Source organism: Oncorhynchus mykiss, chromosome 7 (genome assembly GCF_013265735.2).
Source record: "Oncorhynchus mykiss isolate Arlee chromosome 7, USDA_OmykA_1.1, whole genome shotgun sequence".
Taxonomy (NCBI): domain Eukaryota; kingdom Metazoa; phylum Chordata; class Actinopteri; order Salmoniformes; family Salmonidae; genus Oncorhynchus; species Oncorhynchus mykiss.
Window position 1 is genome coordinate 33,550,978 of NC_048571.1, and position 17,648 is coordinate 33,568,625.

At 41.6% G+C, this 17,648-nt stretch overlaps 1 protein-coding gene across 6 annotated transcripts in view; it reads left to right on the forward strand.

Annotated features, from left to right (window-relative positions):
- LOC110527673 (matrilin-4) overlaps window positions 1–11,480 on the forward strand; it is a 63,038-nt gene extending 51,558 nt beyond the window's left edge. For all 6 annotated transcript variants that reach the window (XM_021609104.2, XM_021609107.2, XM_021609109.2 and 3 more), the window contains 5 exons: window positions 4,441–4,563; window positions 5,690–6,094; window positions 6,380–6,532; window positions 6,857–6,961; window positions 10,332–11,480. In XM_021609104.2, the coding sequence (XP_021464779.1) occupies window positions 4,441–4,563; window positions 5,690–6,094; window positions 6,380–6,532; window positions 6,857–6,961; window positions 10,332–10,390 (845 nt within the window). In that variant the 3' untranslated portion in view covers window positions 10,391–11,480. The remainder of the gene's footprint in view (window positions 1–4,440; window positions 4,564–5,689; window positions 6,095–6,379; window positions 6,533–6,856; window positions 6,962–10,331) is intronic.
- Window positions 11,481–17,648: the final 6,168 nt, after the last annotated feature.

Consider the following 17,648-nt stretch of genomic DNA (forward strand, 5'->3'; position numbering starts at 1 on the left):
CAAAAATGAAATACTGCCCCCAGATGTTCAAGAGGTTAATGGCACCTGTTTGAACTTGTTATCAGTATAAAAGACACCTGTCCACAACCTCAAACAGTCACACTCCAAACTCCACTATGGCCAAGACCAAAGAGCTGTCTAAGGACACCAGAAACAAAATTGTAGACCTGCACCAGGCTGGGAAGTCTGAATCTGCAATAGGTAAGCAGCTTGGTTTGAAGAAATCAACTGTGGGTGCAATTATTAGGAAATGGAAGACATACAAGACCACTGATAATCTCCCTCGATCTGGGGCTCCACGCAAGATCTCACCCCGTGGGGTCAAAATGATCACAAGAATGGTGATCAAAAATCCAAGAACCACACAGGGGGACCTAGTGAATTACCTGCAGAGAGCTGGGACCAAAGTAACAAAGCCTACCATCAGTAACACACTACGCCGCCGAAGACTCAAATCCTGCAGTGCCAGACGTGTCCCCCTGCTTAAGCCAGTACATGTCCAGGCCCGTCTGAAGTTTGCTAGAGAGCATTTGGATGATCCAGAAGAAGATTGGGAGAATGTCATATGGTCAGATGAAACCAAAATATAACTTTTTGGTAAAAACTCAACTCGTCGTGTTTGGAGGACAAAGAATGCTGAGTTGCATCCAAAGAACACCATGCCTACTGTGAAGCATGGGGGTGGAAACATCATGCTTTGGGGCTGTTTTTCTGCAAAGGGACCAGGACGACTTATCCGTGTAAAGGAAAGAATGAATGGGGCCACGTATCGAGAGATTTCGAGTGAAAACCTCCTTCCATCAGCAAGGGCATTGAAGATGAAACGTGGCTGGGGTTTTCAGCATGAAAATGATCCCAAACACACCGCCCGGGCAACGAAGGAGTGGCTTCGTAAGAAGCATTTCAAGATCCTGGAGTGGCCTAGCCAGTCTCCAGATCTCAACCCCATAGAAAATCTTTGGAGGGAGTTGAAAGTCTGTGTTGCCCAGCAACAGCCCCAAAACATCACTGCTCTAGAGGAGATCTGCATGGAGGAATGGGCCAAAATACCAGCAACAGTGTGTGAAAACCTTGTGAAGACTTACAGAAAACATTTGACCTCTGTCATTGCCAACAAAGGGTATATAACAAAGTATTGAGATAAACTTTTGTTATTGACCAAATACTTATTTTCCACCATAATTTGCAAATAAATGCATTAAAAATCCTACAATATGATTTTCTGGATTTTTTTCTCTAATTTTGTCTGTAATAGTTGAAGTGTACCTATGATGAAAATTACAGGCCTCTCTCATCTTTTTAAGTGGGAGAACTTGCACAATTGGTGGCTGACTAAATACTTTTTTGCCCCACTGTATATCAAATACACCCCCTCCTGGACAAGTTCAGAAAAGACATTGAGCCTCTTAGGTCAAAAATCAAGATAAGGGCAACCTCAGAGGGGACATGTAATAGTTACAGACACATTCCCATAAGAAGACAGGCCTGACCTCTCCCCTCTCTGGGGCCCAAGTGACTAAGCCCTAGCAGAGAAGGGATAACTGCAAACTGCCAACAGTATTATCCAAAAGAAGACATTCTAATGACAAATATCTCACATAAGCATTATTATATAAATAGACATCTTATTTATCAATGTTACCTAACTAATTCTGATTCTGCTACCACACTCCTTCAGGACACAGGTGTTGGTGCACCTGTCTTCCCATCTGATCTTCATGATTTTGCAGAGGAATCTTTGGTGGTGCTTACTGTATGTGGTTTTGGTTTCCCCATACATTAGGGTTGGAAGAACTACAGCTTTGTAGATGAGGACTTACTTATTAAGTTGTGACCTGAATATCACCATAGTCAAACACTAATTTCCCCAGTCTGGCAAATGCTCCACTGCTAATTTAGCTTTAGAGGAGAGAAAGCTTCCACGGTTGTCACACCCTGACCATAGTTTGCTTTGTATGTTTCTATGTTTTGTTTGGTCAGGGTGTGATCTGAGTGGGCATTCTATGTTACATGTCTAGTTTGTCTATTTCTATGTTTGGCCTGATATGGTTCTCAATCAGAGGCAGGTGTTAGTCATTGTCTCTGATTGGGAACCATATTTAGGTAGCCTGTTTGGTGTTGGGTTTTGTGGGTGATTGTTCCTGTCTCTGTGTTTGCACCAGATAGGGCTGTTTAAAAAAAAAAAAAAAAAAAAAAAAAAAAAAAATATATATATATATTTTTTTTTAATTATATACATTTCTTGTTTTGTTAGTATATTCATGTATAGTTCCTTTATTAAAGAACCATGAATAATAGCCACGCTGCGTTTTGGTCCGCCTCTCCTTCGACTCAAGAAAACCGCTACAACGGTATTGAAAGTGATCCACATTTACGGGGGTGATATAGTCAATATATATTGTTGTGGCCTGTGTTGTCTGGTATTGCCAACACGTATTGTTTTGGGCGGTGTTGTCTTATCAGGTCGGGCTTGGTGTCTTTTTTGTGTTTAGTGCCAGACCTAGGACTGTGTACGTCTTTGCGAAGGCATCCAGGATCCCCAGTATGTGTTCTTCCAAGTGGGCAGATATGGCATTGTCATGTGCATACCGGAGCTCCATGATGAAAACCTATTTGCTGTTTGTCTTGAATTTGTTTAGGTTTGGACTCCTTGAAACAGATTCGAGCTGTAAGGTGAATGATGGCAGCAATGAAGAATGGGTGGGGACAATGATCCAGTTTCACCCCAGGTTTCAATTTTAAGGATTACATTTTAGCACCACTGTTACTGATCACAGTACCCTGGTGAGTTTGTCAGCCAAAGGGCATCATAGTTCATAGATTCAAATACTTTTGTAAGGTCATAAAGGCCATGTAAATTGTTTGCTTTTGCTCCTTGCGTGTCTGTGCCTCTGGTTGTACGAAAGCCGCAATGTGATTCTGGGAGGAGTAGGAGTCTTTGTCATTGATTCATCATTCAGCAGCTTATGTCCATCTTTTAAGCGGAATGGGTTTAGGCTACAGTAACTGGGTTTGTATAATGCCTTGGTGGCATGGAAGAAGCCTCTGGTATCGACAGGGTCCACCAGATGTAGGATCTCCAGTGCCTTTCCTGTGTTTGAGTCCCTCACTCAAGGTTGGACATTTACCTTCGCTCTGCGGTGAGTCTCTCTTTTAGCTTAAAAGCTTATGTCATTCTGTCAAGCGCAAACGTTTATTGGTTTTGTGTCGCTGGGTTATACAAGTTTGGTCATGTTATCAAATCAGTCCTTGTGCTTTTTGATCTCATAGACAATGGTATTCTTGAAGGTGTTGAGCATGGTGGACTTGAGCATGCTCCAGTATGTTTCGATATCCTCAGGTTATTCTTTGGGGAATTCAGCACCAAGAGGTGCATCCTGAGGTGCAGTTTGCTGGTATCTCTCAGACGTCTTGGCCGTCTTAGCCCTAGTTTTCACCCTTTTTATTTATTAGTCTACTGGACATAATGGAGCGGATCAAGGGATCTGTCCTTTCCAAAAGTTGCTGGGACTCGTCATCGCTCTTGGGATGTTCACAACACAACAATCCTTACCTCAGACAATGACAGCCAATGATATGCCATTGTGTGGATGCATCCAGGATGTTTTGAATTTGTTTTTCTGATTGAAGATGACAAGGTCATATTCTACAAATTTGGTTAGGAGAATAACTCCATTTGAGTTGGTATTGCTGACACCTTCCTCCTTATCATGCCTCTTCAAATGTGGTCCTGGCCGACCCTGGCAAAACAATCCCCAAGAAGTATGATCTTCCTTAGGAATACTTGAGAGTCCAAGTTGGTATAGAACGTCTCAAACAATAGAAGAATCCTGGGCACGAAACCACAACCTTCCCTTCAAGCTGTAATCAGTGTATCTGTTTGTATGATACAATGATAGACCTGCGTGCATGACTGTAAGCAGATCTGTATCGCCACCCCATGCACCTTCACCTGTGAATACAACACTTCAAACTCAAGTTAGTGAGGCCATCAGGCCAAACAGTAGAATACATAGGGACAGATGTATACAACAGCATATTTGAGTGAGAGATTTGTGGTGAACATTGCAAACTCAACAAATCTACATACTATCCTGTACTTATCAAGCTTAAAATACATATTTTCTGTCCTTATTACTTGCACAAAACAGGATTTTGTTTAGTTTTGATCAGACCTGAGTTCAAATAATGTTTTCTTTGTAATATTTTTAGCACTTGATTGTGCCTGTCAGGAGTGCCAGTTTGCACGTTTGGGATTGGTCATTGGTTGAAGTGCTCCAAGCAAGCTCAATCAAAAGCAACTAAAGTATTCCTAACAATACAAATTCTATTTGAACCCATCGCATTCCATTGATCTTGGACATAACCTATGACACTACACACTTCTCATCCATTGCCCCTCAGTTTGTCAGTCTCTCCATGTGTGTTTGTCTTCCACAGATCTTGACCTGTGTAACACAGTGGTGCATGGCTGTGAGCACCAGTGTGTCAGCACACCAGGATCCTACTACTGCATCTGTCCTGAGGCACAGCTACTGGCGGAGGATGGCAAAGGCTGCAGAAGTAAGTATACCTCACACACCCAATGAATACAATAATGAATATCCTCTAATACCCTCTACAACTCCTGTGGTTCACCAGGATGCAATGGCTCTATACAACTACTACCATTCAGTTGTCCCTCTGTAGTATCTAGAAAATCATATCTAATATCTAATGTGCTCTAGGACTGGAATTGCATAACCTACAAATATAATATAAATATAACCTCTTCCAAAATAAAATATTTAGCCATGCAAGTAATTGAGAAAGTTTTACAGTAAGGACCTGTTAAAATGCATAATAACTGCACATTCCACAGTGTATTATTTTTGTTCGGTAGGTTACAGGTACATTATCCATTACCCATAGGCTACCACTCAAAAGTTTGTAATAATAAATTCAGTATAAACAGGAAAATAAAAAAGGTGGCCTCTACCCCCAACCTTTCATCTCGTTCTCCCAACCCCGCCCAGCCAACATGTCACCATCCCAGATAATGTATTTATAAATCCCATCATTGGGTGGTCGGTAGTTGGGTTTCCCAAGGGACTCCATAGTCCAGAATAGCTGACCTAAATTGTAAATACAGAAAAAATGATTTGATTTGTAATGTTTGGAATGTTCTCAAACATTGCTGTCCATGATATCAGCAAGGGTACGGATTCCACATTTGGACTATTTGGGGGATGCAAAATACTGCTCTCCAGACCACAAAGCATTGTCAAATAGCGGAGCATAGCATTTAATTTTGCACCAATAGAAATTGTGTTAGCACTAATAGGACCAAAGCGTAGTTTACATTGTTAAAGGGATATATCAGTGACGAACATCTCTTCCATGTCTCTCTATACTCAGCAAGGGGGCAGAAGAATCATCTCTAAACCAAATTAGGATTGGGCAAAATGCTGCTTGGAAATACAATTTAAAGTTTGGTATGAATAGTCCTCCTACGTCTTTCCCTCTTTGTAAGTTAATTTTTATAGGGAAAAATATAAAAAAGCCCTTCATCAAGAGAACACTGCCAAATGAGCTGTTTCTGATGAATCCCACAGTGTTTTATGAAAGACCAACAATCCATGCATGGTAAATGCAACAAGGGCATGTTACTGTATGAAAAGTGCCCTGATTCGCCCCTTGTCCCACCCAGCCTGCAGATCAGCCAACATTGACCTGGTCCTCCTCATCGACGGCTCCAAGAGTGTGCGTCCCCAGAACTTTAAGCTGGTAAAGCAGTTTGTAAACCAGGTGGTAGACTCCCTGGACGTGTCGGCGCACGGGACACGAGTGGGCCTAGTGCAGTACTCCAGTCGCGTGCGAACCGAGTTCTCCCTCAACATGTACCAGACGGCGGTTGACATCAAGAAGGCGGTGATGAATGTGGAGTACATGGAGAAGGGCACCATGACGGGCCTGGCTCTCAAGCATATGGTAGAGAACAGCTTCTCAGAGGCCGAGGGTGCCCGCAAGAATGTCCCTCGTGTGGGCCTGGTCTTCACTGACGGCCGCTCTCAAGACGACATCACCGAGTGGGCCAAGAAAGCCAAAGAAGCAGGTACTGTAGATGACACACGGGCTGTAATTTATTTGCCTAATGTATTATAAAGCTTCTGCAGTAATGTTTCCATAAGACCAAGAACATTAAGATTTGAATATCTTTCTATGAGAGCTCATGTAACATGGTTATGAAATATGAAAGCCTACTACTTAAAGACAACAAATATATCCAAATCGACTGCCATTCACTACTTTTGTGTGGCTAGATGTTTCAACAAAACAGTGCTTGCAATCAAATACAATTCAGGACTTCAGTGAGATACTGCGTTTTCCTGTGTGCCAGGTATCACTATGTATGCTGTTGGCGTTGGGAAGGCCGTGGAGGATGAGCTGCGCGAGATTGCCTCGGAGCCACACGACAAGCACTTCTTTTATACCACTGACTTCACTTTCATCAACCAGATAGCAGAGAACCTCAAGCTCAACATCTGTGCAGGTATTCTATTCTATGATCAAAGCAAATCACAACATAATCAGAACTTGTTATTTTAGAGCACCATCAAGTCAGGCAAAGATTAATAGAGAAGATGAGGTTAAATACTTTTTACACAATAGACACCTCCTTACATTTCTTAATTTGGAGAGAAAGTTACTTTTTCAGAATGTGTATGTGATCCCCTGTGGCTCAGTTGGTTGAGCATGGCGCTTGCAACACCAGGGTTGTGGGTTTGATTCCCATTGGGTACCAGGAAGGGGGGAGAAATGCATGAGTTTCTCTGGATAGGAGTGTCTGCTAAATTATGTAAATGTGTGTTTTCAGAGGAGAGCCAGGGAGAGATTGAGGTAAAAAACCCATGTTCCTGTGAGAGTCTGGTTGAGTTCCAGCAAGCCACAATGACCACGCTGGAGCAGCTGACAACAAAACATATCCTTTTATATACAGTTCCTGTTCATTTAACGTGAACTTTGTATCAAATCAAATGTATTTATATAGCCCTTCGTACATCAGCTGATATCTCAAAGTGCTGTACAGAAACCTAGCCTAAAATCCCAAACGGCAAGTAATGCAGGTGTAGAAGCACGGTGGCTAGGAAAAACTCCCTAGAAAGGCCAAAACCTAGGAAGAAACCTAGAGGAACCAGGCTATGAGGGGTGGCCAGTCCTCTTCTGGCTCTGCCGGGTGGAGATTATAACAGAACATGGCCAAGATGTTCAAATGTTCATAAATGACCAGCATGGTCAAATAATAATAATCACAGTAGTTGTCGAGGGTGCAGTAAGTCAACACCTCAGGAGTAAATGTCAGTTGGCTTTTCATAGCCAATCATTAAGAGTATCTCTACCACTCCTGCTGTCTCTAGAGAGTTGAAAACAGCATGTCTGGGACAGGTAGCACGTCCGGTGACCAGGTCAGGATTCCATAGCCTCAGGCAGAACAGTATATAAGCATAACTTATATACACACTCGTAGCTGAGACAAAGCTAACACACACCCAAATATTGTTAATTTATACTAGTCAGGGTGCCTGTTCCTCTAGTCTTTATTATATTTTGCACTTGCCACAATCTTTTTTTAAATTTGTTTTTGTCTCCACAAAGCCAGAAAATTGGCCTGAAAATAAAATCAACCAGTGTTTGCTGTCTCTGGTTAAATGATTATTTAGCTCTCTGGACAATATTAAAAATGATTGGACATCAAAGGGCACAATGAATACTCAAAACAGTCATCAACATATACATTAATGTCCAGTTTCCTGGACCCAGATTAAGCTTAATACTGGACTAAAATGTTTTTCAATGGAGATTCTTCGTTAAGCATGCTTTTTATTCCAGGACTAGGCTTAAACTGTGTCGGAATCCAGCCAAAAATGAAAAGAGATTTGTTTAAACTCATATGTATATATTTGTGTTGGATTCTTATCACTTTCATAAAAGGTAACATTCATGAAAAAACATGTATCAGTTCTGAGTCAGTAAAGCATGATCATGTCTGTTCTGGTCTACATGGTAAACTATCACTTAACTTAAGCGTAACATACCTAATATATTCATCACTGTGTAAAGTGGATCACTGTTTACTCAAAGACTCTAGAAACAGATTAGTCCAAAGAGGGAACACTATCTGAAAGGACAACGTTTCAAAGACCAATTGTTTTTTTCCTTGTAAATGCTTAGGGATTAGAGGTGATGAGGAGTTAATGGCACTTCTGTTGCAGTGGAATTTCACGTCAGTCTCCATCATGCCATTGCACATAAGTATCTTTTGATTGACTGTGCACATGGCTACTTTTCATAGGGAGGACATATTTTTTTGTGCAGCGCCCATTATAACATTTGTGCTAGTAGATTAGATTTACTGATGGCTATTGATCCAGATATTTCAGATACTACCTTATTTTGTCCTAACATTTTACAGTTTTGTGATAACAATTACTATAACAAAATACTTTATGTAGTTTATATAAATGTTTTTTTAGGCCATAAAGTTGTTAGTGCCTTCGGAAAGAATTCAGACCCCTTGACTTTTCCACATTTTGTTACGTTACAGCTTTATTTTAAAATAGATTACATTTTTCTAAATCATCTACACACAATAACCCATAATGACAAAGCGAAAACAGGTTTTTAGAAAAATATTCAGACCCTTTGCTCTGAGACTCAAAATTGAGCTCAAGTGCATCCTGCTCCACCCTCGAGATGTTTCCACAACTTGATTGGACATGATTTTTAAAGGCACACACCTGTCTATACAAGGTCCCACAGTTGACATTGTATGTCAGAGCAAAAATCAAGCCATGAGGTTGAAGTAATTGTCCATAGAGATGTGAGACAGTATTGTGTCCAGGCACAGATCTGGGGAAGGGTACCAAAACATTTCTGCAGCTTTGAATGTCCCCAAAAACACTGTGGCCTCCATCGATCTTAAATGGAAGAAGTTTGGAACGACTACCACAAGACTCTTCCTAGAGTTGGTCGCATGGCAAAACTGAACAATCGGGAGAGAAGGGTCTTGATCAGGGAGGTGACCAAGAACCCGATGGTCACTCTGACAGATCTCTAGAGTTCCTCTGTGGAGATGGAAGAACCTTCGAGAAGGACAACCATCTCTGCAGCACTCCACCAATCAGGCCTTTATGGTAGAGCGAACAGGCGAAATCCACTCCTCAATAAAAGGTACATGACAGCCCCCTTGGAGTTTTCCAAAAAGCACCTAAAGACTCTTAGACCACGAGAAATAAGATTCTCTGGTCTGATGAAACCAAGATTGAACTCTTTGGCCTGAATGCCAAGCGTCACGTCTGGAGGAAACTTGGCACCATCTCTACGGTGAAGCATGGTGGTGGCAGCATGATGCTGTGGGGATATTTTTCAGGGACTGGGAGACTAGTCAGGATTGAGGCAAAGATGAACAGAGAAAAGTACAGAGTGATCCTTAATGAAAACCTGCTCCAGAGCACTCGGGGTCTCAGACAAGTGGGCAAAGGTTCCCTTTCCAACAGGACAACTACCCTAAGTACACAGCCAAGACAACATGGGAGTGGCTTCGGGGTAAGTCTCTGAATGTCCTTGGGCGGCCCAGCCAGAGCCCGGACTTGAACCCGATCTAACATCTCTGGAGAGACCTGAAAATAGCTGTGCAGCAACGATCCCCATCCAACCTGACAGAGCTGAGAGGATCTGCAGAGGAGACTGGGAGAAACTCCCCAAATACAGGTGTCAAGCTTGTAGCGTCATACTCAAGAAGACTCGAGGCTGTAAGCACTGCCAAAGGCGCTTCAACAAAGTACTGAGTAAAGGGTCTGAATACTTATGTATATGTGATATTTCAGAATTGTTATTATTTATAAATTAGCAAAAATGTATAAACTGTTTTTGCTTTGTCATTATGGGGTATTATGTGTAGATTGAGTCGAAAAATCAACAATTTAATCAATTTTAGAATAAAGTTTTAACCTAACAAAATGTGGAAAAAGTCAAGTGGTCTGAATACTTTCCAAAGGCACTGTACCTTAAGTACTTAATATATATGCATTTAAGTGATATACTGTTGGCCCAAATATGTCAGTGTCTGTAACTCAAGTTTTTGCACAGATCTTCCCATCAACATCAATGCATGATTTAAGTCCAAGTTTAGTGCACACATTTCAAATTAGGATTCGGACCAAAATTAATCCCATAAAAAAAGCCATATGATTCTTCTACTACAACATCATTAAACTCAGCTCAACTTCATTCGTTCAGCCCATTTGACCATAAAATGGAATGATGTGTTTATTTCCTTAACTCTTTTCTACTGGCGGGGATGACTGCTCGATTGGAGGACTTGGAGAACCAGCTGCTGTCACGGAAATGAGGGGTGTCAACCATGTAACCCAACAAGGATGTGGAGATTCATTGAGTATAGAGGACTCTTCCTGTCAAGAATGTAACAGGAAAAACAAGTCCTGTCAATGTTGAATATCCATGATGTAAATTACCCAAAACAATATTTCATGTAGAGTATCTCGTATCAGAGCATGAATGCACTGGACTTAAGTCATGTCAAACACATCAATAGGAACAGTTGGCACACTACTTACTGTAGACATAAGCACAGGCAACTAGAAAGTACAGCCATTGTTTATAACTTAAACACAGTATTTTTCCATTGACACACCAGATACCAGTTTCTTTGTGCCCTATTTATACTTGATCTGTTTTATATGGTTTGTTAAATGTGATGTATTTATAGCCATTTTTTTATACCGGCAGTAGATATCTGAGAAAAAAGAAATTAAGAAGTGTTACTATTACCAGTCCTTATGATCTAGCCTAGGTCAATTCAAAGCACCAATCAGTGATTCGTAGAAAGTAATATAATGCAATATTTGTAGAGGAATGAACAATAGCAGCATCAAAAAGAGTACAAATAATGGTTCCTGGATTTACAAAAGTGAAACCAAGCATCACCCAATTACCCAGATCAAACCAAAACATGACTGTCTAGAGGATGAGATCAAGTACTGTATTAACTTGGTCACATTAATTGTCTTACTGGGGAACTATGTATGAAATTGAATTAGGTAATGACTTTACTGATATATTATGTGAAATCAAAATACCACCAAAAACAAAGCGAAGTTTATGCCCCACCTTTTGCTATGGTTTAATTTTAAATCGATTGAGCTTTTTACAGTTCAATTAATTATCCCTCTCTGTTATGCATTTTACTGCATTTTTGAGGGACAGAGAGAATGTCACTGAGATATGTAACTGAACAAGAGGGCCTTTTAAGTTTCTTGTTATTCTTTGTTTAGTCTTGTATTAAACGACCACGTGATGGAAAGATTTATACCCCTATATTTGGTTACCTGTAGTTTTTGTATATTTCTAATAACCTTTTTTTGTTATGTTCAAAGCCTCTCTGTATTCTGGCACAGACGGCAATAAAGACAAAATTGTTCGCTGTGTTGTTTCTTCATAACTCTATAAACAGAATCGTAGGATCATTGCAACCTGAGAGCAGTTACCCTGTAATTGGTCAGAGATGTGTTATGGTGTGTACCCCCAAGGGACTAAATTTACGAGTGATGTGTAATTGGATTTTTCTTCATTATCGTTTTCAAACAGAGACATACTTTATGATGATGAACTTCAGTTCCTATCTCCATAGAGGGTCTAATAAGTCCCTGGGATACCTTGTGTTCTTTTCACAACAAGTGTTCCACCATGGATGACCTTTGTAAGTACCTTCTAATTAAGGCTAATGGGGGTGAGCTCCTCTTTCCATTGCCGTGTTTGTTGACTTCCAGCCAAGACTCTGGAGAATGTGAAATGCCAGATGATCCCCCAAGCCTTGGTGAAGAAATTTTAATTGTCCCAAAAGGTAGCCTGGCCTTCGACTCTCACAAGAAGCTTTGGAAAAACATAACTAAATGCTTTTCAACAACAAATTGCCTCTAAAGTTTTCAGACTGATGTAACATTGTCAAGTGAGCGCAGGAAACAGAGGAGCTCAGACAAGGATGTTTTGGAACACAGCATAGTAGCAACCTACCGGGCACACACTGGTTGAATCGACGTTGTTTCAGCGTAATTTGTCAACGTATTGTGTCATGGAATCAATGTGGAAAATACATTGGTTTTGAAAAAAGTAATCAACCAGTGCTGTTTCCATCTCATTTCTACCAGCAGTGTAAATATTAAAATGAGGGTAAAACGTCTACTTAAAAACATTGACTTAACCTATTACATCAATGTAATTTCAAAATAATGATCAGATCTATGTACAGAATATATTGAAATTCTGTAGAAAATTCCATAAAGAAACAAAGAAAATCTTTTTCATCCTATATTCAATATACAGTTGAAGTCAGAAGTTTACATACACCATAGCCAAATACATTTAAATTCAGTTTCATCTAATCCTAGTAAACATTCTCTGTGTTAGGATCACCACTTAATTTTAAGAATGTGAAATATCAGAATAAAGGTAGCGAGAATAATTTATTTCAGCTTTTATTCCTTTCATCACATTCCCAGTGGGTCACAAGTTTACATACCCTCAATTAGTATTTGGTAGCATTGCCTTTAAATAGTTTAACTTGGGTCAAATGTTTCGGGTAGCCTTCCACAAGCTTCCCACAATAAGTTGGGTGAATTTTGGCCCATTCCGCCTGACAGAGCTGGTGTGTAGGCCTCCTTGCTCGCACACGTTTTTTAAATTTCAAATTTTCTATGGGATTGAGGTCAGGGCTTTGTGATGGCCACTCCAATACCTTGACTTTGTTGTCCTTAAGCCATTTTGCCACACCTTTGGAAGTATGCTTGGTGTCATTGTCCATTTGGAAGACCTATTTGCGACCAAGCTTTAACTTCCTGACTGATGTCTTGAGATGTTGCTTCAATATATCCACATAATTTCCCTTGCTCATGAAGTGCACCAGTCCCTCCTGCAGCAAAGCACCCTCACAACGTGATGCTGCCACCCCCGTGCATCACGGTTGGGATGGTGTTCTTCGGCTTGCAAGCCTCCCCTTTTCTCCTGCAAACATAACGATGGTCATTATGGCCAAACATTTACATTTTTGTTTCATCAGACCAGAGGACAAAAGTACCATCTTTGTCCCCATGTGCAGTTACAAACTGTAGTCTGGCTTTTTTATCACGGTTTTGGAGCAGTGGCTTCTTCCTTAGTGAGCCGCTTTTCAGGTTATGCCAATATAGGACTCGTTTTACTGTGGATATAGATACTTTGTACCTGTTTCCTCCAGCATCTTCACAAGGTCCTTTATTCTGGGATTGATTTGTACTTTTCGCACCAAAGTACATTCACCTCAGGGAGACAGAAGGCATCTCCTTCCTGACCGGTATAATTGCTGCGTGGTCCCATGGTGTTTATACTTGCGTAATATTGTTTGTACAGATGAACGTGGTACCTTCGAGCGTTTGGAAATTGCTCCCAAGGATGAACCAGACTTGTGGAGGTCTACAAAATTTTTCTGAGGTCTTGGCTGATTTCTTTTGATTTTCCCATGATGTCAAGTAAAGAGGCACTGAGTTTGAAGGTAGGCCTTGAAATACATCCACAACTACACCTCCAATTGACTCAAATGATGTCAGTTAGCCTATCAGAACCTTCTAAAGCCATGACATCATTTTCTGGAATTTTACAAGCTGTTTAAAGGCACAGTCAACTTAGTGTATGTAAACTTCTGACCCGGTGGGAATTGTTATACAGTGAATTATAAGTGAAATAATCTGTCTGTAAACAATTGTTGGAAAATATGACTTGTGTCATGCACAAAGTAGATGTAGACAAACTATAGTTTGTTAACAAGACATTTTTGGAGTGGTTGAAAAATGAGTTGTAATGACTCCAACCTAAGTGTATGTAAACTTCCGACTTCAACTGTATATACTTACTTGGTGGTTGAAATGATGTTGAATTTTGTATTTGATTAGACATATTTTATGTCTAACAAGTCTACCACCCAGGGGCCTCATTTATAATCGTTGCATACATTTTACACTAGTATCTGCTGCGCTGTTTCTGAAAAGACTGCACAAGCACAAAAATATTGATATTTATAAACTTGGCGCATGCCATATAGTTTCCTTAAAATGTTTCCTTAAAAACTGAACAAAACTATAAACACAGCATGTTGGTTCAATGTTTCATCAGCTGAAATAAAAGATCCCTCTCTCAAATATGTTCACAAATTTGTTTACATCCCTGTTAGTGAGCATTTATCCTTTGCCAAGATAATCCATCCACCTGATAATCCAAGATGGCGTAGCAGTCAGACGTATTTGTCCTTCGTCTTGTCGTGTCCCATGTATATATATATTTTAATATATTTTTCTTCGCATATCTTTTTATATTTTTCTAAATCCTTACTTCAAAATACTCTCCTGCAACCCGCCTCACCCAATGTGGTGAGGACCTGCTTTTTCTCTAAAGTATTTTTCTCTGCCTCTTTTACTGGAATCTCTCCAACATAAATTAGCCAGCTAACGGTCATCAGCTAACCCCTAGCTCGGAAAGCTCACGCGATTCAACCAGAGCACACCGGACCTATTTTTCTCTCCATATCCCCGGATTCCTATCGCAAGCTCTGAACCTTCTCACCTTCTGACCTTCGCAGCTAACGTCCCCTGAATGCTAGCTGTCTAGAGCACAATGGACTGTTGGCTTACGAGGCCCATCGAATCCATTCCGAAGCCACTAGCTAGCAGTCAGCTATCCTTTGCTAGTGGTCATCAGCTACCTTTATCCCGGACAACTCTCGCCAGTCTGTACAGCGCGACTCAAACCAGAGCTAGTCGGACTTATTCTTCTCCATATCTCCGGATTCCTACCGCAAGCTCTGAACCAATTTTTTTTAGTATTTTTTTTATTTTTTATTATGATAAAAAAAAATCCCCACCTGGAATTATAGCGGCTAACGACCCCTGAACGCACAGCCGCTAATCTGCGGCCTGCTAGCTATCTAAAGCACATTGGACTGCTGGTTTAAGGGGCCCTTCGGACATATTTCTTCGGCCACTATACATATTTTGCCAATTGGCCTGGTTTACCACACGGAGCCCTGCTGATCCGTCCGCTGATGTAACTTGCACGAGGGAGCCACAACAGACTTTCCTCCGTCAGGTCATCCCTCTAAGGCCTTTCTGTTAGCCTGCTAGCTCCGTCCCGCTAGCTGCCTGAAGCCATGCACTGGACTTGTATGATCACCCGGCTACGCATGCTTTTCCCTAACGTCACCATGCCGTGTCGATTGCTGTTCTGGTTTGTAACTATTGTTTTATTTCATTGTCGAGTCTCTAGCACTGCTCAACACTCCTCGGCTAACAATTTAGTTCTACCTCCCACACAGGCGGTGACATCACCTGGTTTAAATGCTATTTCTAGAGACAATATCTCTTTCATTATCACTATATGCACAGGTTTACCCCCACTGTATTCACATCCTACTATGCCTTGAATATATTCTACCGTGCCCACAAATCTGCTCCTTTTACTCTCTGTTCTGAACGTACTAGACATCCAGTTCTGTTAGCCTTTAGCCGTACCATTATCCAACTCCTCTGTTGCTCTGGTAATATATAGGTTAATCCAGGGCCTGCTGTGTCAACCTCCACTCCCATCCCGCAGGCTCTCTCATTTGTTGACTTCTGCAACCGTAAAAGCCTTGGTTTCATGCATGTTAACATTAGAAGCCTCCTCCCTAAATTTGTTTTATTCACTGCCCTAGCACACTCCACCAATAGTGTCTCAATCCTGGCTTAGGAAGACCACCAAAAACCTTGAAATTTCCATTCCTAACTATAACATTTTCCGACAAGATAGAACTGCCAAAGGGGGCGGTGTTGCAATTTACTGCAAAGATAACCTGCAGAGTTCTGTCTTACTATCCAGGTCTGTACCCAAACAATTTGAGCTTCTACTTCTAAAAATTAACCTAAAAACAACTCTCTCACCGTTGCCGCTTGCTATAGACCACCCTCTGCCCCCAGCTGTGCCCTCGACACCATATGTGATTTGATTGCCCCCCATCTGTCTTCTGAGCTTGTGCTGCTAGGTGACCTAAACTGGGACATGCTTATTAACACCCCAGCCATCCTACTATCTAAGCTTGATGCCCTCAATCTCACACAATTTATCAATGAACCTACCAGATTTAACCCCAAATCCGTAAACACGGGCACCCTCATAGATGTCATCCTAACTAACTCACCCTCCAAATACACCTCTGCTGTTTTCCTCCAAGATCTCAGCGATCACTGCCTCATTGCCTGCATCCGTAATGGGTCTGCGAGCAAACGGCCACCCCTCATCACTGTCAAACGCTCCCTAAAACACTTCTGCGAGCAGGCCTTTCTAATCGACTTGGCCGGGGTATCCTGGAATGACATTGACCTCATCCCGACAGTAGAGGATGCCTGGTTATTCTTTAAATGTGCCTTCCTCACCATCTTAAATAGGCATGCCCCATTCAAAAAATGTAGAACCAGGAATAGATATAGCCCTTGATTCACTCCAGACCTGCCTGCCCTTGACCAGCACAAAAACATCCTGTGACGTGCTGCATTAGCATTGAATAGCGCCCATGATATGCAACTTTTCAGGGAAGCTAAGAACCAATATACACAGGCAGTTAGGAAAGCTAAGGCTAGCTTTTTTAAAAAGAAATTTGCATCCTGCAGTACAAACTCAAAAAAGTTCTGGGACACTGTATAGTCCATGGAGAATAAGAGCACCTCCTCCCAGCTACCCACTGCTCTGAGGCTAGGAAACACTGTTACAACTGACAAATCCACAATAATTGAGAATTTCAATAAGCATTTCTCTACGGCTGGCCATGCTTTCCACCTAGCTACCCCTACCCAGCTACCCCTACCCGGGTCAACTGCCCGGCACCCTCCACAGCAACCCGCCCAAGCCCCCACCCTTTCTCCTTCACCCATATCCAGATAGCTGATGTTTTGAAAGAACTGCAAAATCTGGACCCCTACAAATTAGCCGGGCTAGACAATCTGGACCCTCTCTTTCTAAAATGATCTGCCGAAATTGTTGCAACCCCTATTACTAGCCTGTTCAACCTCTCTTTCGTATCGTCTGAGATTCCCAAAGATTGGAAAGCAGCCGCGGTCATCCCCCTCTTCAAAGTGGGAGACACTCTAGACCCAAACTGCTACAGACCTATATGTATCCTACCCTGCATCTCTAAGGTCTTCGAAGGCCAAGTTAACAAACAGATTACTGACCATTTTGAATCACATCGTACCTTCTCCACTATGCAATCTGGTTTCCAAGCTGGTCATGGGTGCACCTCAGCCACGCTCAAGGTCCTTAACGATATCATAACCAGTAATAAGTCATTACTGTGCAGCTGTATTCATCGACCTGGCCAAGGGTTTCGACTCTGTCAATCACCACATTCTTATTGGCAGACTCAACTGCCTTGGTTTCTCAAATGATTGCCTCGCCTGGTTCACCAACTACTTATCTGATAGAGTTCAGTGTGTCAAATTGGAGGGCCTGTTGTCCAGACCTCTGGCAGTCTCTATGGGGGTGCCACAGGGTTCAATTCTCGGGCCGACTCTCTTCTGTGTATACATCAATTATGT